Genomic DNA, 17,239 nt, shown 5'->3' on the forward strand with positions numbered 1-17,239 from the left:
TATTCAGGCTTAGTTCAAGTGCTCAATGTATGCCTCCTTTACTCTATCCCCGTTCACTTTTTATCATATTGCACTTCTGTTGTACTTTTTTACTCTATGAGATAATCATTTTACTTCTTGTTAATTATTTGTCTTCTCCCTAGAATTTAAGCCCCATGAGAGCAGGGTCTTGCTTGTCTTCTTTACTACTGCATGTCCAGCACCCAGCATCTTTGCTTAGCACCGAGTAGATGTTCAATACACATTTGTTAAATGATCCAAAGAAGGACTCATATGGATGAGAAAGAAAAGATAAACGGATAGTCCCAGTTAGGTTTTATGGGAGGGAATGGGTTCATTCATTTATCATTTGTTCCACTTACCCATTCATTTATCCTTCATTTATTGAGTGCCTATTGTGTGCCAGGTTCTGAGCCAGATTCTTTAGGTTGTTTTCTCATAGAGTCACCAGAAATGCCTCCCAGAGAGGCATTTTTTTAATTTATTTTATTTATTTATTTTTTTGCAGTACGTGGGCCTCTCACTGCTGTGGCCTCTCCCGCCGCGGAGCACAGGCTCCAGACGCGCAGGCCAGCGGCCATGGCCCACAGGCCCAGCCGCTCCGCGGCACGTGGGATCCTCCCAGACCGGGGCACACACCCATGTCCCCTGCATCGGCAGGCAGACTCTCAACCACTGGGCCACCAGGGAAGCCCCAGAGAGGCATTCGTATTTCCATCTTACAGATGAGGAGCCTGAGGCTGTCTTTGAGGTGAAGCACTTGCCTAGATGCTCAGTGTCAAAGGCCTGTGTGCAATTCAAGACTAACATCAGTCCTACTGGTCCCGTCTTCAAGGTGTTGCCTCCATTTAAGGAAGAAAAGCTGAGGCCCACTTAGGTTCAAGGTCACCGGGCAGCTGAGTGGTGTACCTGAGAAGAGTTCTGATCTTCCTCTCTCTGGTACACCAGAATCTCCCATTTGGCCCAATGACATTCATGTCTTTCCTCTACGAAGACATCCCCGACCCAAGCCTCCCTACTCCAATATTCCCTAGTCAATCACATTTGCAGAATTTCCATTTTCCCATTCAAGTTATACTGTGCTTCTTCATGTTTGCTTTATAACTAGTTATCTGTCTGACAGATATGTGTATTTCTCATTTCTCAAACTAGATCCTAAGCTTCTTAATCATACTCAGAACGGCAGCTACCATTTGCCAAACACTGCGCCAAGCACTTGTTACATTTATCTCACTGTATTAGTTATCTTTTGCTGTGTAACAGATTATCCCCAAATTGGGCAGCTTAAAACAAAAAGCATTTATTATCTCACACCAGTTTTAAGGATTAGAAATTTAAGAGTGGCTTAGCAAACTGGGTGGTTTAAGAAAATAGAAATGTATTTTCTCAAGGTTCTGGAGGCCAGAAATCTGAAATCAAGATTGTCAGCAGCATCCTCCTCCCTCAAAGGAATCCAGGGGAGAAAGCATCCTTGTCTCTCCAGCTTCTGGTGGCTGCAGCACTTGGTGACTTGTGGCCACATCGCTCCAATCTGCGCTCTTTCCCCACGTGGTCCTTTGCATGTGTGTAATCTCTCTGTGCCTCTTTTTTATAAGGACATTTGTGACAGCATTTAGAGCTACCTAGATAGATAATCCCAATTAGTCTCCTCATCTCAAGAGCTTTAATATAATTACATCTGCAACACCACGTTACCATAGAAGGTAACATTCACAGGTTCCGAGGGTTAAGATGGCGACGTATCTTTGGGAGCCATTATTAGCCCTGCCGCACCACCTCATAGGTTTGCCATAAGGATTAACTACGTTAAATTAGATTATGCCTGGAATATAGAACATATTGTTTTAAAGAATAAAAGTGGTAGGGAATCAGTGGGGGTGGTGGTGGAAAGAACTGTGAGTAATACCCCGCCCCAGATATCTCCTGTTACCTGGTGAGAAGGTCAGCCCTTGCTTCCAGCACTCACCCCTACATCTCCGCAGACAGACGACCCAGCCCCAGGTACCAACACACAGCTCCCAATGACCCCATGACTAGGTGCCTTTCTGTCTGACAGTGAATGTTCTGAGACAAGCAGGGGCCTCCTCTGAGCTTGTTTTAATACGTACAGCACTTCACTCCCATAGAAAATTGATTTTTCTTTTTAAGCACAAAATGTAGCCAGTTTTATAACCTTTCTGCAGCTTGACAAAGGCCATTTATAACCAACTCTCTCTGCCACCCTTCCTGGCGCCAGTCTCAAAGGTCTTGAAGAACTCTCTCGTGCATCTGTAATTATGAATTCTTCTTAGGCAAAATTTAATTTCTAAGAGAGATGACCTTTTTTTGTTATTGTGGTTTTTGTAAATTACTTTTGGGGGGTGTGTTTTGTTATTGATGTTGTTCAGGATGACGGCCTGGGGAGGGGACGAGGGAGCTGGTTGGGAGGAGAGGGACATTGGGAGGGCATTTTAATCAGCGATGTCCAGTGATAGATGAGGAGGGCCGGGCTCTGGGTGTTAATCTTGGTGGACAGGAAATGCCAGCAGGGTGACTGAAATTAAAACCTAGTACCTCATTGTCTCTCCCAAACGCAGGAGAATTGGAACTTCTTCTCCATCTGCTGGACTGGAGATGAGCTCAGCCTCATCAAATGATGGGAAACTAAATTAAATAGATAGGTGGTTTTACCGAGGGTATAAGAGCTTCCATTTACGGAGCACTTAGCAGGTACACCCTTAGCTGGGCACACCAGAAGAGCATTCGACTGAGGTCACTCAAGGTTGGAATTGTTGGGGCTTTTAAGGGACCAGAGGGCAACCCATTTGGTTACCTGGAGGAAAGTGCACATGGCCTGGCAGAGGGTTTGATATCATCTGCAGAGGACCTTGGCTGTCAGCTTTAGGAAGATTCACTTTGTTGTTGTTTAGAATTCATTTATTTATTTAAGCTGGGGAGTGATGCTACTTAGAAAAATCACTCTGGAGACCATTAGGAGGATGGTATACAGCAGGCCAGACTGCAGGCCAGTAGACTGTTTAGGAGGTCTTTGTGAAGATGCAGGAGTCTCATTTAGGACTTCAGGTACTAGGATGGAGAAGAGGTGACACATTCAAGACAGGAAGGAAGAGAACTCACGTTTGATGAGTACCAAATTTCATGCCAAATTCCGAAGTACGTTATGCAGCCCCTGTGGTCCAACTTAAGCTTGACAACAAATCCACAGATGCAGGTGCTAGGCTCATTTAACAGATAAGGAAGTTGAAGCTCAGAGAGGGCGAGTAACTTGCCCCAGGTCACACAGGGAGAAGGGGAAGATCTGGAACTTAAGCTCATATTGGTAAAAGCTCTTAAAAATATATCTGGCTGCCTCCCATGGTGACCCTACTGGACAATAATAATGAACACAATAATGATGATGATCCCAGCAATATCAGTATTCATAGCAGCTCACATTTGCTGTACGGTTGCCGTACGAGCCACAGAGTTCTAAGTACTTTGCACACACTGTCTCCCTTCATTCTCATAATCTTACAAGATAGATATCGACAAAAGCTCCATTTTACAGGTGGGCATACTGAGGTTCAGAGAGGTAAAGGAACTTGTCCAAGGCCACACAGCTATTAGTTGGTCAAATGAGACTTTGAACCAGTCTCTACCGTCCCGGCACATGCCCCTTTTCAGAAGGTGGGAGGAGAGGGCGTGATGAGACCCTCCACTTCTTCAGCTGTAACCACCCTGTTGCTGTCTCTCTGAGCAGTGCCCTGAGGAGCTGAGGCCCATGAAGGACGGCTCCGGCTGCTATGATCACTCCAAAGGCATCGACTGCTCCGATGGCTTCAACGGTGGCTGCGAGCAGCTGTGCCTGCAGCAAACCCTGCCTTTGCCCTACGATGCCACCTCCAGCACCATCTTCATGTTCTGCGGGTGAGTCTCTGTCCCCGAGGCCCGGCCTCTCCCTTCACAGCAGTGGGAGGGATGCAGAAAAAAGATCAGGAACTACAGCCTGGCCCAGCTGGGACTGACCTTCAATGAAATGGCCTTTCTGCCTCTGCTTTTTCAGCCCAAGAGGAAAAAGGCAACAATAGAACCTTTTGTTGGGGATTGAAAAGAAGAATGGAAGAAGAAAAATAAATAATTGATTAATGGTTATGACAAATGGAATCCTTGTTCAGGCTGCACCCTAGGGTCAGGATTTTTTTCTGCAAAAGTCTCTTGCCCCTTCTGCATCACCCTGTAGCCACGGTCAGTGTATTTTGGAGACAAAAGCAGGCACCGTGAAGGTGTCCCTGAGAAACCAGCAGGTGTGGTGCTTAAGAACACGGGCTTAGCCCAGGCTTTCAACTTTCTTTCTGCAGGGATTAAGCAGTGCCAAGTTCAGAGGTTACCCCCTCTTTGTCCTAATGCCCCTATCAATAATGATAATTAATTGGGGGAGGTGAGGTGGAAAAGAAACAGTGCAGGCAAAGCTCAAAGTTCTCGCTCATGCTAAGAAATCAGCTGAGTTTTAAACTTAGTATGAGACTGAAAGAGGGCGTCACGTTAGGACCAACTTGCTGAGTGACCTGGGACAAGTCACTGTCCCTCTCTGGGCTGCAGTTTGACGACTTGTGAAATGAGATCTTTGGACAACGACGCCTAATAGTTGTTCCAATTTATCTTGTTTTCCTTGTTGAAAAAGTCTGCAGTGGGAGTTGCCTCTGCCATGGAGAGCTTCTTGCATAGCATTTGGTCCTCAGCAGTCACTCAAGAAAATGGCAGCCTTTTTTCTTCTCTTCGTTCCCTTTCTGATGATGTCTTCATATTAGAAAATTTGCTCATTTTTTGACATTCTGTGACTCAGAAAAATAATTCTTTGCTTGTGCAAGGTGGTTGGTCATTGAAGGGTGCTCAGTGCTTTACTAAGATAGAAAAGCAGAATAAAGCATAAGTAAACTTTTCAGTCCTACGTATTGCGAAAGAGGAGGTGGGGGGATGTGTATGGGTTTAATCTCAGTTTAACAGAAAATTAATTTTACCTGCATGGTTCTGGTCCACGGGGTCTGGTTTTCCTTCTGGGACTTATTTCAGGGTCTCCCCACCCCAGCCCCAGTTACACTGGGTGCTGCAGGCGCCCTTGAGCAGTTGTTAAAGCAACTTGCCCTAGGTATGTATCAGTCAGATAAATAAGAAATAAAGTATTGTATGCAGACCTGAACTTATAGGGTCTCTCCTCAGTTTAAGTGACTGCAGGGCAGTGTTGAGCAAATTATGCATGGGCTTAAATCTGAGACTTGAATGGTAAATCAGCTGTGTTCTTATCACTGTTATTGCACTTGGGGGGAGAAATGTCCTTCTGTTGCAAATTATAGAAACAGCAGGGGCAACGGCAGTAATGGATTTTGACTTAGAAACTGTCACCACCGTTCATCCCTAGCACACTGCAGCAGTCCAGGGGAATCGGTAGACTTGGGTTCTAATCCTAACTCTACCTCTAACTTTCTCTTAAACATCAGGCAACTCTCAGGACCCCTGACCTTCAGTTTCTCCATCTCTAAAATTTTAATAATATCTACATTAGCATACTGATGTTTGTGAAGATTGCAAAGTACATCTATTACTCTGTTCAGGTTAAGTAATGTGCCCAGGGTCACACGGCTGGTAATGTAGCTTACCACGTCTCGCTGTGTGACCTTAAGCAGGGTACTTAACATCTCTATGCCTCAGTTTTCTCATCTGTAGAAAAGATGATAATAGCATCTCTCTATAGAGTTGCTATGAGGATTAAATGCATTACATTAATTACACCACAGTTTACCTTAATATTTCTACAGTCCTTTGGAACGGTGCCCTGCACAGAGTTTAGCACTAGCGTGTGTTTGTTAAATAAAATAGCTAACGTGAATGGCAGTAATGCCAGCGGCCCTCCACTTGCTCAGTGACCTGAGGTGCTCAACCTCTTCGTTTCCAGGTCTGTGAGACACGGACAAACTGACCTTCCCTACCCAGAAAGGTCTCTTAAAGTTTTAAGTTAGACTGAATTGGGAGAGGGTGCTACGAGCTGTTGAAGCTCATCCAAATGCTGATAAGCAGGACAAAACACGAGAATAAAACTCAGGTCTCCTAAAACCAGCTGCAATGTCAGCATGCTCTGAAAATTGTCTATTAAGGATGCAAATGAGAAGTTAGCCACACTTGTTAGAAGCACTGTAAACAAAACCATTAGCAGGTACTTGTGCGAAAGTTGGTCTAGAGAAGTAGCAGGCGACTGAATTAAACAAGGAAAACAAACCCTCGCTCAAGGGGACCTTGTCGACTTGCTCAGGGCTCTGTGCCTTTTCTGAGAGTTTCCTGGGTAGCACAGGTTTAATATACCTATTTGCAGGCAGGTTAATAATAGCACCTAACACTTATTAAGCGCTTCCTACGTGCCATGACTGTGCTGAGTACTTTGATGATATTAGCCCGTTGAATTCTCACACCAACTCTACAAGGGAGGTACTAGTATTATGATCTCGATTTACTGTCAAGAAAACCAGGCACAGAGGGGCTCAGTGACTTGCTCAAGGTCAACACAGCTAAATAAATAGGGGCATCGAGATGGAAACCCAGTCCACGGGGCTCCAGGATTGGTCAAAACAGATCTGATATCACTCCTGGCCTCTGGTCCCGCCCGGCCGCGTGGTTTTGAGCCAATCACTAAACATCTCTGAGACTCTTGTTTCATGTAGAACCAGATGTGATTGCAGCAGCATTGTGAGGATTAATTGCAATCACATGTGCATAGAGGCCAGCACATGTAAGCACTCACTAAATGGTAGCTATAATTAGTCTGATAGGTATAAAGCCATCTCATTTAATCCTCCAATGACTGAATTGTATGTCCTGTTTACTGTTCTATCTCCGGCACATTAGAACAGTGTCTGACATGTAGTAGGTGCTCAATTAATAATTGTGAAATTAAGTTCCTCAATTGACACGGCTAAGGAACTTGTTTGCAGTCTGGCCTTTTCAGCTGTATTTCCAGTTACGTCCCTATTCCTGAATTAGGCATCTTGGCTTCAGCTTCTGGAGTGTTCAACATGGTTCCCTCTGTTTCTCCTCCCCCTCTCTTCCCCCCACTGCCCCCCATTTGTCCGTGGCCCTTTAGCTTGAATACTCTGCTTCATCTTCAAGTCTTGGTATAGATCTTGACCTTTTTCCGCCAGTCTTCTCTGAGTCCCAAGAGAAGTCCAAAAGTGAGATGTGCAGTTACCGTGGAGCTGGGTATATAATGCCTTGCCCTTTCAAATGGATACCATTTAAATGTTGGCTTAATATTTATCAAATCTTAATATTTATAGGAAAGACTGTTTTTCTTGTCTTATATTAGTTTGTTTTTTTTGTTTTTTTCTTTTCTACCCATAGGGCCCTCTTACCAGGGAAGGGCCATTGACATTTTGTCTCTAATCCTAATTTATCCCAGTGAAATCTTGACACCTCTTGCAGACTGGACCGCTGGCTGGCTGTTCTGGTTGTCAGCCCTAGTCAGGTCAAGTCCCTCAAAACTGAGTCAAGCATCCTTTCTCTGGAGTCACACAGCCCCCCACCCCATGCTTCTCACTGTTGCAGCCCCATTGCTGTGTTGACTTACCTGTTTTCCTGTCTGGTCCCTGTCACACTGCAAACTCCTCATGAGCAGGGACTGGGTCTTAATCACCTGTGTGTCCCCGTTGTCACTGATTGCCCAAGGACTTTTTTAAAGCCATAACTGTCGAATTAAAGAATTCATCCACCTAAGATTTGCTGCACCAACTCTGTGCCTGGTCTTTTGTGGGGTGATAAAAATGCAAAGAAGCATTGAGTACAAGTCCTTGCCCACCAGGGGCAAAGTGGACTCTGGGGACAGGTGTTTGAGCCTCACTTGGTCCTGACTGATGTTGATAGACTACAGGTAACAGTATGATAAGAGAGGCAGGTGGATTTGAGATAGGTTGAGAAGGTCATTGTATACTAAGATGAAACATTTAGAATGAGTCTTATGGGTGAGGAAGCATTTCTTCTCTCCAAGACCTACACAAGTTACCTAGCAACCAAGTTTGTTTCATTTGTACATGTGTTTACAGCATATACTGTGCATTCTTCCAAGAGAAGTTAGTATTATCCACGTGAATCCAACCTATAAAAAATGGATAATATAAAGGTAGGACAGGACGGATCAGAGCCATTTGTAAGGAGAGAAAGGGAAAGGGAGAAAATGGTTTCAGGAGCCTGAAATGGGAGAATTACTCAATGTGAGGTAAATTTAGCACTGTTTGTCTTGGCAACCAAAGTAAGCAGAAAAAAACATGGTGGATTATAGAATTGTCCTTGCTTGAGAAAAGGAAGTTTGCAGTTTTGGGGGTTTTTGCTTTGCTTTGTTTTGTTTACCAGAGGATATACTCCTTTTCCTGACATAATTTGCTAAGAGAGATGTTTCCTATATATACCTATATACGAAATAGTGAACAATGCCATCAACAGTTTTGAAGTTTCAGTATTTCTCACATCATTTAGAGGAGAAAACTGAGGCCCAGAAGGGCCTCACAGCCAGTGAGGAGGTGAAATTGGGATAGGAGATGTCCCAGGCTACTCTATTCTAATCTGAATACATTGAATATACTTAAATATAATTTACTTTAAAGTGCAGTGAAACTGTATGTAAAAATATGGACTCAAAGAGCACATCCAGCCTCAATAGTCCTTGCTAGGCTATCAGTTTAATGTCTTTTTTTGTGTGTGTGTGTGTGGTATGCGGGCCTGTCAGTGTTGTGGCCTCTCCCGTTGCGGAGCACAGGCTCCGGACGCGCAGGCTCAGCGGCCATGGCTCACGGGCCCAGCCGCTCCGCGGCATGTGGGATCTTCCTGGACCAGGGCACGAACCCGTGTCCCCTGCATCGGCAGGTGGACTCTCAACCACTGTGCCACCAGGGAAGCCCTAATGTCATTTTTATGTGATTTTAGGAGGGAGAGGAGATAAATACATGTGTTTAATAGCCATTGTTAACTGGAAGCCTCTTATTTTCATTGCCAAAGCGGAAGTTGGCTCTAATAATGGAAAACACTGACCTGGAGAATGCAGACAGAGATTTTAATTTTCACTATCAGTAACGAGTTGTAGAGGTATGGGGGATATTCACTCATGTACTTGTTTTGCTGTAGTTTCAAGTTTTAGGCTAGGCCTGAGCTCTGACCTCCCCAACTGCTGATGGAAAGATGGGGCTTTACCGCTCAGAGTGGACATAGAACGTGCACTTGCCAGCTTTTTGTCACAAAAGTACAACCTTGCACTCTCAGCTGTTTGAAACATTTGCAAGAGCTCAGGCGCGAGACATATTCACAGACAACTGATGGAAGCACACAAAGTCCAGCCATTCATTCAGATAGGTGTTTTCATATGTGGGTCCTGTAAAACATTAGTTCCATGAGATGCTCAAAGACAAAAAAAGGGAAGTTCCAGTGGCCAAGCCCACATGGAAAAGTCTGCACTCTAGAACTGTCTCTTGAAGGTTCACAGGGCACCTGAGGATAATCAAAGCTCTAAGTCCTGCAGTGGTAAAACATATCATATTTTGTTGGTTCTAAAGTGCCCAGATTTTCCACATGTTAACATTTTTGAAATTAGGATGTATTTTACTATCGATGGTCTGACAGAGTTTAATTAAAAATTGTTTTTTCTTTCTTAGTGTTAGGTGAAATGCTCGTGTTTCTTATAGGTGTTGAGGGTCTTAGAGTAGATAAAATATTTTATATAATTTAGCCCAAGCTTCTCCATGGCATTCCCTTCCCTTCCCTTCCTTTTCCTCTCCTTCCTTCTTTTCTGAAGAATACTCTTGAGTATGTTACCTTCAAAACGGCTTTTCTAGAAACTCTAAATTTTTCCCTTGAGTGAAACCTGCAGATGGAGGCCACTCTGACAAGAGTTCTACTAATCTTCATGTTGGTCAATGTTGGGACAATCCTGAGAACCTTCATGAGAAACACTAGTGGGATCCATGTGGCTGGAGGCCTTAACTGCTAGGTCACAGAGGGTCCTGGTCCTGATGACCCCAGAGTGGGATTTCTTACAGGTGTCAGGAACAGCAAAGCTGAGAAACCGCCTGCTTCTCTCTTGCCTGGTGGTAGGATGCTAAGATTCATCCCTAACATTAGTCCAAGTCCATGTGGTATGCAGTTTCTTGAGCTCTTCTTACCCTTAACTTTGCTCTATTCTTTTTTTTTTTTTTCTGGGATTTGATTCCCTCCCCCATTTAAAAAAAAAGTTTCTAGTCTATACATTTCATTACATAATTTTATTGATTCCATAGCCATTGAGGAATGAATGAATGAATGCACAGTTAAATACGTGAATAAATAAATAAATACCCTGCCTTTAGAATTTGTATAAATGCCATTTCTCTTAGGCCCCAGTTTCTGTTTTTTGAAAAGCAAGCAGATTGGAAGCAGTCATTTGTGCTAAAGTGGAATGAGCCCTAGATTTGGAGGAAGAAGATCCAAGTCCAGGTCCTGGCTTTTCCAAAGTGCTCGTGTGATCTTGGTCAAGGGATTTAAAATGCCAAGCCTCAGGGTCCTTGGTGGCAATGTCAGAATGAAAGTACCCATCTCATGACATTGCTGTAAGGATTAAATAAAACATGCTCTTGGCTAAAAATGTATAAGATTTTGTGGTACAGGCTCTGAATCCCCATCCAATTCTAGTATTCTCTGTAATGTGATGGGTGTGTTCAGGGTAACACATTCACTGCTTTCAGCTAAAATGCCCAGTTTGTATCTCTGTACTTATTTTATTTTATGTTTTTCATTTTGGCATATGTATAAATATAGTTTCATGCAGATCTTGGCTGGTTTCCTGTGAGCCTACACTCTTTAGAATTTCTGTAAGAAAATCTCCCAGACGACAGAATGTTCTAAAGAAGCTGTATAATTATGTCGCATGGTACAAAAATAAGATTTAAAAAAAATAGAAACCAACAACTAAATAGACCTTTGCATAAATCATCCTGTGCCCTGAGGTGGCTTGGGGGAAAGAGTTGCTCACGTTTTAAAACTCAAAGGATCATTTGCATTTATGAGTTCTTTCTCTCTCCCTCTCTTTTTCTCTCCCTCTCTCTCCCCCGACATCTCTAAGGGTCTTACTAAGTGAACCCGGCCTTTTATCTCCCTCCCTTCCTCTCCTGCTGAGCCACAGTCTTTTCTCACCCCCAGGCAAAAGAAAATCACCATGCACCTACAGTTGTAATATGGCTAAAGTCATACACACACATACACACACATTCATATACACACTTCTTGAAATAGGAACTCCAGGTTTAATTCCTAGCACCACTATTGCCAAGGTGTATCTCCATGGGCAAGTCACTTCACTTCACTAGACTTCAGTTTTCTCATCTGAAAATGGGAGCAACAACTCCTTGTGAAGGTTGTATATTAGTTTCCTAGTGCTTCCGCAATGCATTACCACAAACTTAGTACCTTAAAACAATACAGATTTATTATTTTATGGTTCTGGAGGGCAGAAGTTCTAAAATCTAGGCGTCGGCAGAACTTCAAGGCTGGAGACATAGTCTCTGTGTCTGTGTGTCTGTCTGTCTCTTTCCTCTGCTTCCAAGTTATGTCTCCTTCTCTGATCCTGACACTCTTCTCTACCTCATATGCTCCTATAAGGACCCTTTTGATTACATTGAGTCCACCCAGGTAATCCAGAATAATTGTCCCATCTCAAAATTCTTAACTTAATCACACCCACAAAGTTCCTTTTTACCATGTAAGGTAACATTTCATGGGTTCTGGGGATTAGGAGGTGGATGTTTTGGGGGAACCATTATTCTCTCCACTACAGATGGCAGTAAGGAGAAAAATATATAGAAAAAAAAATTTCACTAGACTGTGGAATCTCGAATGCAGAACTGAGCTTTGTGTATACATGTGTGTATGTACATACATATATATGCACATGTATGCACACACACTACATGTATGCATATGCATGTATATATGTGCATATATAATGTGTATATTCAACTTATATGTAATCATTACACATGTATAAATATATAAAGTTATATATTAAAAATATATGTATGATGTATGTTTATATGTACAATGTATTTCCAATGAATGGCACAGATAATTTCCCGGTTACGTAGTTTGAAGCAAAAAATATATATATATATATATATATATATATATATATATATATATATCAGAAAAGGGTAACTCTGTTGGCTTTAAGAAATCTGGATCTAGAAAGAGGCCAACAACTAAGATCTGAGAACCACTGGAAGTAAATGTATGTTCTCTGGGGAGTGTAAATTGGCTAATAGATTAAGCAGCAGTCATAGGTAATACTAGCATAATCACAGTCACATTAATCATCATCATCACAGTAGCTGGTGCATTAATTGGCTACTACATCATAGATACTATTTTATCCTTTATGTAAGTTATCTCTAATTCTCACATCAGCCCTATGATAAGGATTATTATTATCTCCATTTAACAGATAATGACACTGAGGCCTAGGGTAGTTAACAGACTTGATCAGGGTCACACAGCTGGGAAGTGGTACAGCCTCTATTTGGCCACAGCTTTAATTAGATCCAGAATCTGAACTTGACATTTTGTGTCTCCTTTAGGTAAGGGGGCCTGGAATCTCAATAGATTCACCAAAGTAGAAATTATATAAGCTACATTCTCAGGCTAGAATGTGATAATATTAGATATTAACAGCAATCTTTCTGGCCTATGAATCTATATATTTGGGAATTACAAAAAGCAACCTTCTAAATAACACTTGGGTAAGTAAAAAAATGAAACTTAAATGATCACCTCTTTAGCAACGAGCAGGAGCTGGAAAGCTACATATCAAACTCATGGAATAGAGGCAAAGCAGCAGTCAGAAGCTCCATGGCATTTACTAAGAAGAAAGAAAGACCAAAAATAAACAAATGAAGCATTCAACTCCAGAAGCCAGAAAAAGAGTTATAAAACAAACTCAAAGAAAGCAGCAGGAAGGAATTAATACAAGTGAAAACTGAAATAAATGAAATAGAAAAAAAAAGAAGCCTTGCCAATAAAACGCAAAAGCTTCTTCGAAGGAGAGAGAGAGAACATAAACACATTAGTAATGAGCTAGGGGCATAACCATAGAAGCGCAGAAGATAAAACAAATTTAATGAGAAGACTGTGTGCAAATTTATGCCAGTAAATTTAAAAGTCTTGTTAAAATGCATTATTTCCTTAGAAAATATAAATTACCAAGTTTGAGTCATGATGCTGTAGAAAATCTAAATAGCCAAATAAAATAAAATGATAAGGGAGCTAAACTTCTACAATTGAAAAGAAGACATCAAGCCCAGGTGATTTTATATGCAGGTCTTACCAAATCATCAAGGAATGGATAACCTCTATCTTATGTAAACTGATCCAGAGAAAGAAAATAAAGGACAGTTTTCTAATTTATTCCATAATCCTAGCATAATCTGAATACCCAAACTGGCCAAATATATACTCATTCATCCAGAAAAATCTGGTTGATGTATTAGAACTGATGGGCTCCTTCTGTGGTAGGATGAAAAATCAACTTTCAAAAATCAAGAATAACTTTCCTCAATATCAGCAATAACTAACTAGAAAACATAAGGGAAAACAAACATGAAAACTGATCATATTCCTCAAGTGGAAAATACTGTAATAATAGAAGCTGTCACTCTACTATATCCTTGTGCATGCTGTATTTCAGACACAACTCATTTAATCCTCACAGTGGCTCTGTGCGGTGGGAACTTCTTCATAGATAAGAAAAGGAAGTACAGAGAGGTTAAGCATTTTGTCCAGGGTCACACAGCAAAAAATGGTGGAATCTGGATTTGGACTATTGTGGTCTGGATCCAAAACACCTGCTTGTAACCTCTACCATAGTGCATTGCATAGATACCTATGAATAAACCCCCACCAGATATGTGCAATATTTTTATGACCTAAAGTCTAAAACTTCAGTGAAGGTTTTAAAAGAACACTTGCTAAATGGAGATGCAAACTATGTTTCTGAATTAGAAGACTCCGAACTGTAAAAATGCTGCATCAATCAGCCAGGATAAGACAGGCTATGTTGCTGTAACAAATGAAGCCTCCCAAACCCAGGAGATTGCCCACAAAAGTCGATTTCTGGTTCACACAAGGTCCGTTGTAATTGAGGAAGCATTCTTCCATCCTGCAGTATGAATCTGGAACACATGATCTCCAAGCTTGCCATAGCAAAGGAAGAGAGGGCTTGAGAGTCATGCAACATGTTTGTAAGGGCTGGATCTGCAATGACTTATATCACAGCAACACAGATTCCACCTCTCAGAATCCCTTCACATGGTCCCTTAAACCCAACTGCAAGGGCAGCTTAGATGCGTAGTCTACAGGGTGTCCACAAAGAGGATCCAGTGTGGTGAACATAAGACATCACCTCTGCCTCACTTGTCAACAGTGCTCAGCACAGAGTTGACTCTCAATGCATATGTCTTAAAGGAAAAAAAAATTAACAACTTTCCCCCATTTAGTCTACAAATTCAATTTAGACAACCCAAAATTCCACTAAAGTTTTACATGAAATTTGACAAAACAACTCTAAACTTTATCTGAAGGGAAAAATGAGTAAGAACAGTGAGGAAATTTTGAAATAGGAAATTAGTGTTCTTGACAGGGAGAAGACTTACCTTGCTACATTCAAAACATGCCATAAAACTCTATTAATGAAAATAGTGCAGAATTATTGCAGGAATATACAGATAATTAAATTAAATTTCCAACTATGTATATGTGGTACACATAAGGATTTAATACATGACAAAAAGGCCTTTCAAACTACTTAGGGAAGGGATGGCTCCTTCAGATACTCATCTACCCATTTTAAAAATAATTAAGTTAAAATAACCACTCCCACCATGCACAAAAATAAATGCCACACAGATTAAATAACCAAAGATGAAAAAGCTATATAAATACTACAAGAACATAAAGAAAGATTGGGGTTTTTTTTAGCATCTTTTTGGCTTCCTAAGCATCACACAAAATTCAAAAGCAATAAAGGACCAGAATAAAGAGGTTATAAGACATCAAAAGCAATATTAAAATGCAAGTACAGACTGGAAGAAAATTTGGAAGGTGAAAGATAACTACTGAGAAAATATGCAAAACATATACAAACCAATAAGGAAAAAGACAAGTCTCACAAAACATGGATGGATAATGAGAAATACAGAATGAGAAATACAAATGACTACGGCATGAAAAGATGGTGAACCTCGCCAGTCATCAGGGAAATGCAAATCCAAAAAAAAAGGATTAATTTTTGCCATCCCAGATTGACAATAATGAACATGACAGATATGGAGAAATGAGTTCTCTCATTCATCAGTGATAGGATTGTAAGCTGGCAGTGCCTCTACAGATAGCCCTTTAGTAGATCTATCAAAATTTAAAAATTCATAAAACATTGATCTAGCAATCCCTCTTTTAAGAATCTGTTTAATAAAAAATAAACTCAAAATGGATTAAAGACCTAAATGTAAGGCCAGACACTATCAAACTCTTAGAGGAAAGCATAGGCAGAACACTTCATGACATAAATCACAACAAGATCCTTTTTGACCCACCACCTAGAGAAATGGAAATAAAGACAAAAATAAACACATGGGACCTATTTCCTTTCACAGCAAAGGAAACCATAAACAAGACGAAAAGACAACCCTCAGAATGGGAGAAAATATTTGCAAACGAAGCAACTGACAAAGGATTAATCTCCAAAATTTACAAGCAGCTCATGGAGCTCAATATCAAAAAAACAACCCAATCCAAAAATGAGCAGAAGACCTAAACAGACATTTATCCAAAGAAGATATACAGATTGCCAACAAACACATGAAAGAATGCTCAACATCATTAATCATTAGAGAAATGCAAATCAAAACTACAGTGAGGTATCACCTCACACCAGTCAGAATGGCCATCAGCAAGAAATCTACAAACAATAAATGCTGGAGAGGGTGTGGAGAAAAGGGAACCCTCTTGCACTGTTGGTGAGAATGTAAATTGATACAGCCACTGTGGAGAACAGTATGGAGTTTCCTCAAAAAACTAAAAATAGAACTACCATACAACCCAGCAATCCCACTACTGGGCATATACCCAGAGACAACCATAATTCAAAAAGAGTCATGTACCACAATGTTCATTGAAGCTCTATTTACAATAGCCAGGACATGGAAGCAACCTAAGTGACCATCAACAGACGAATGGATAAAGAAGATGTGGCACATATATACAATGGCATATTACTCAGCCATAAAAAGAAACGAAATTGAGTTATTTGTAGTGAGGTGGATGGACCTAGAGACTGTCATACAGAGTGAAGTAAGTCAGAAAGAGAAAAACAAATACTGTATACTAACACATATATATGGAATGTAAAAAAAAAAAAAGGTTCTGAAGAACCTAGGGGCAGGACAGGAATAAAGACGCAGGCATAGAGAATGGACTTGAGGACACGGAGAGGGGGAAGGGTAAGCTGGGACGAAGTGAAAGAGTGCCATGGACATATATACACTACCAAACGTAAAATAGATAGCTAGTGGGAAGCGGCTACATAGCACAGGGAGATCAGCTCAGTGCTTTGTGTCCACCTAGAGGGTTGGGATAGGGAGGGTGGGAGGGAGACACAAGAGGGAGGAGATATGGGGATATATGTATATGTATAGTTGATTCACTTTGTTATAAAGCAGAAACTAACACACCATTGTAAAGCAATTATGCTCCACTAAAGATGGTAAAAAAAAATCTGTTTTATAGAAACACACACATGCATAGTGATATATGTACAAAATTCTTCACTGTGGCACCATTTGTAATAACAAACAGCTATAAACAACCAAAATGCCCATCAATAAAGATTAAGTAAAATCATTATGGTACATTTATACTGCACAATGCCAAACAGTCATTAAAAAGATCGATCTATATGTATACTGATTTGAAAAGATCTCCAAGAATTTAGGTACAAATGCATATCTCACAACAATGTATAGGGTAATTCTGTTTATGAGTTTATTATGAAAAATTATAATTTTAAAATATATATGATATAAAAATTAAAATAACATATTGTATATTATAAAAAGTGTAATATGTATATAGTAGATCTCTAAATGCATTGAAAAAACCCTACAAGAATACATAATTATTAACAATGATGACCACTGGAACAGGAAGTAAGGAT

General features: G+C 40.9%; 1 protein-coding gene across 4 annotated transcripts in view; it reads left to right on the plus strand.

The window, feature by feature from the left end:
- Positions 1-17,239, plus strand: part of ASTN2 (astrotactin 2) — a 927,905-nt gene that overhangs the window by 582,133 nt on the left and 328,533 nt on the right. For all 4 annotated transcript variants that reach the window (XM_060101146.1, XM_060101145.1, XM_060101147.1 and 1 more), the window contains one exon: positions 3,740-3,906. In XM_060101146.1, coding sequence (XP_059957129.1) covers positions 3,740-3,906 — 167 coding nt within the window. The remainder of the gene's footprint in view (positions 1-3,739; positions 3,907-17,239) is intronic.

Source organism: Mesoplodon densirostris, chromosome 6, assembly GCF_025265405.1.
Source record: "Mesoplodon densirostris isolate mMesDen1 chromosome 6, mMesDen1 primary haplotype, whole genome shotgun sequence".
In the NCBI taxonomy this organism is placed as follows: domain Eukaryota; kingdom Metazoa; phylum Chordata; class Mammalia; order Artiodactyla; family Ziphiidae; genus Mesoplodon; species Mesoplodon densirostris.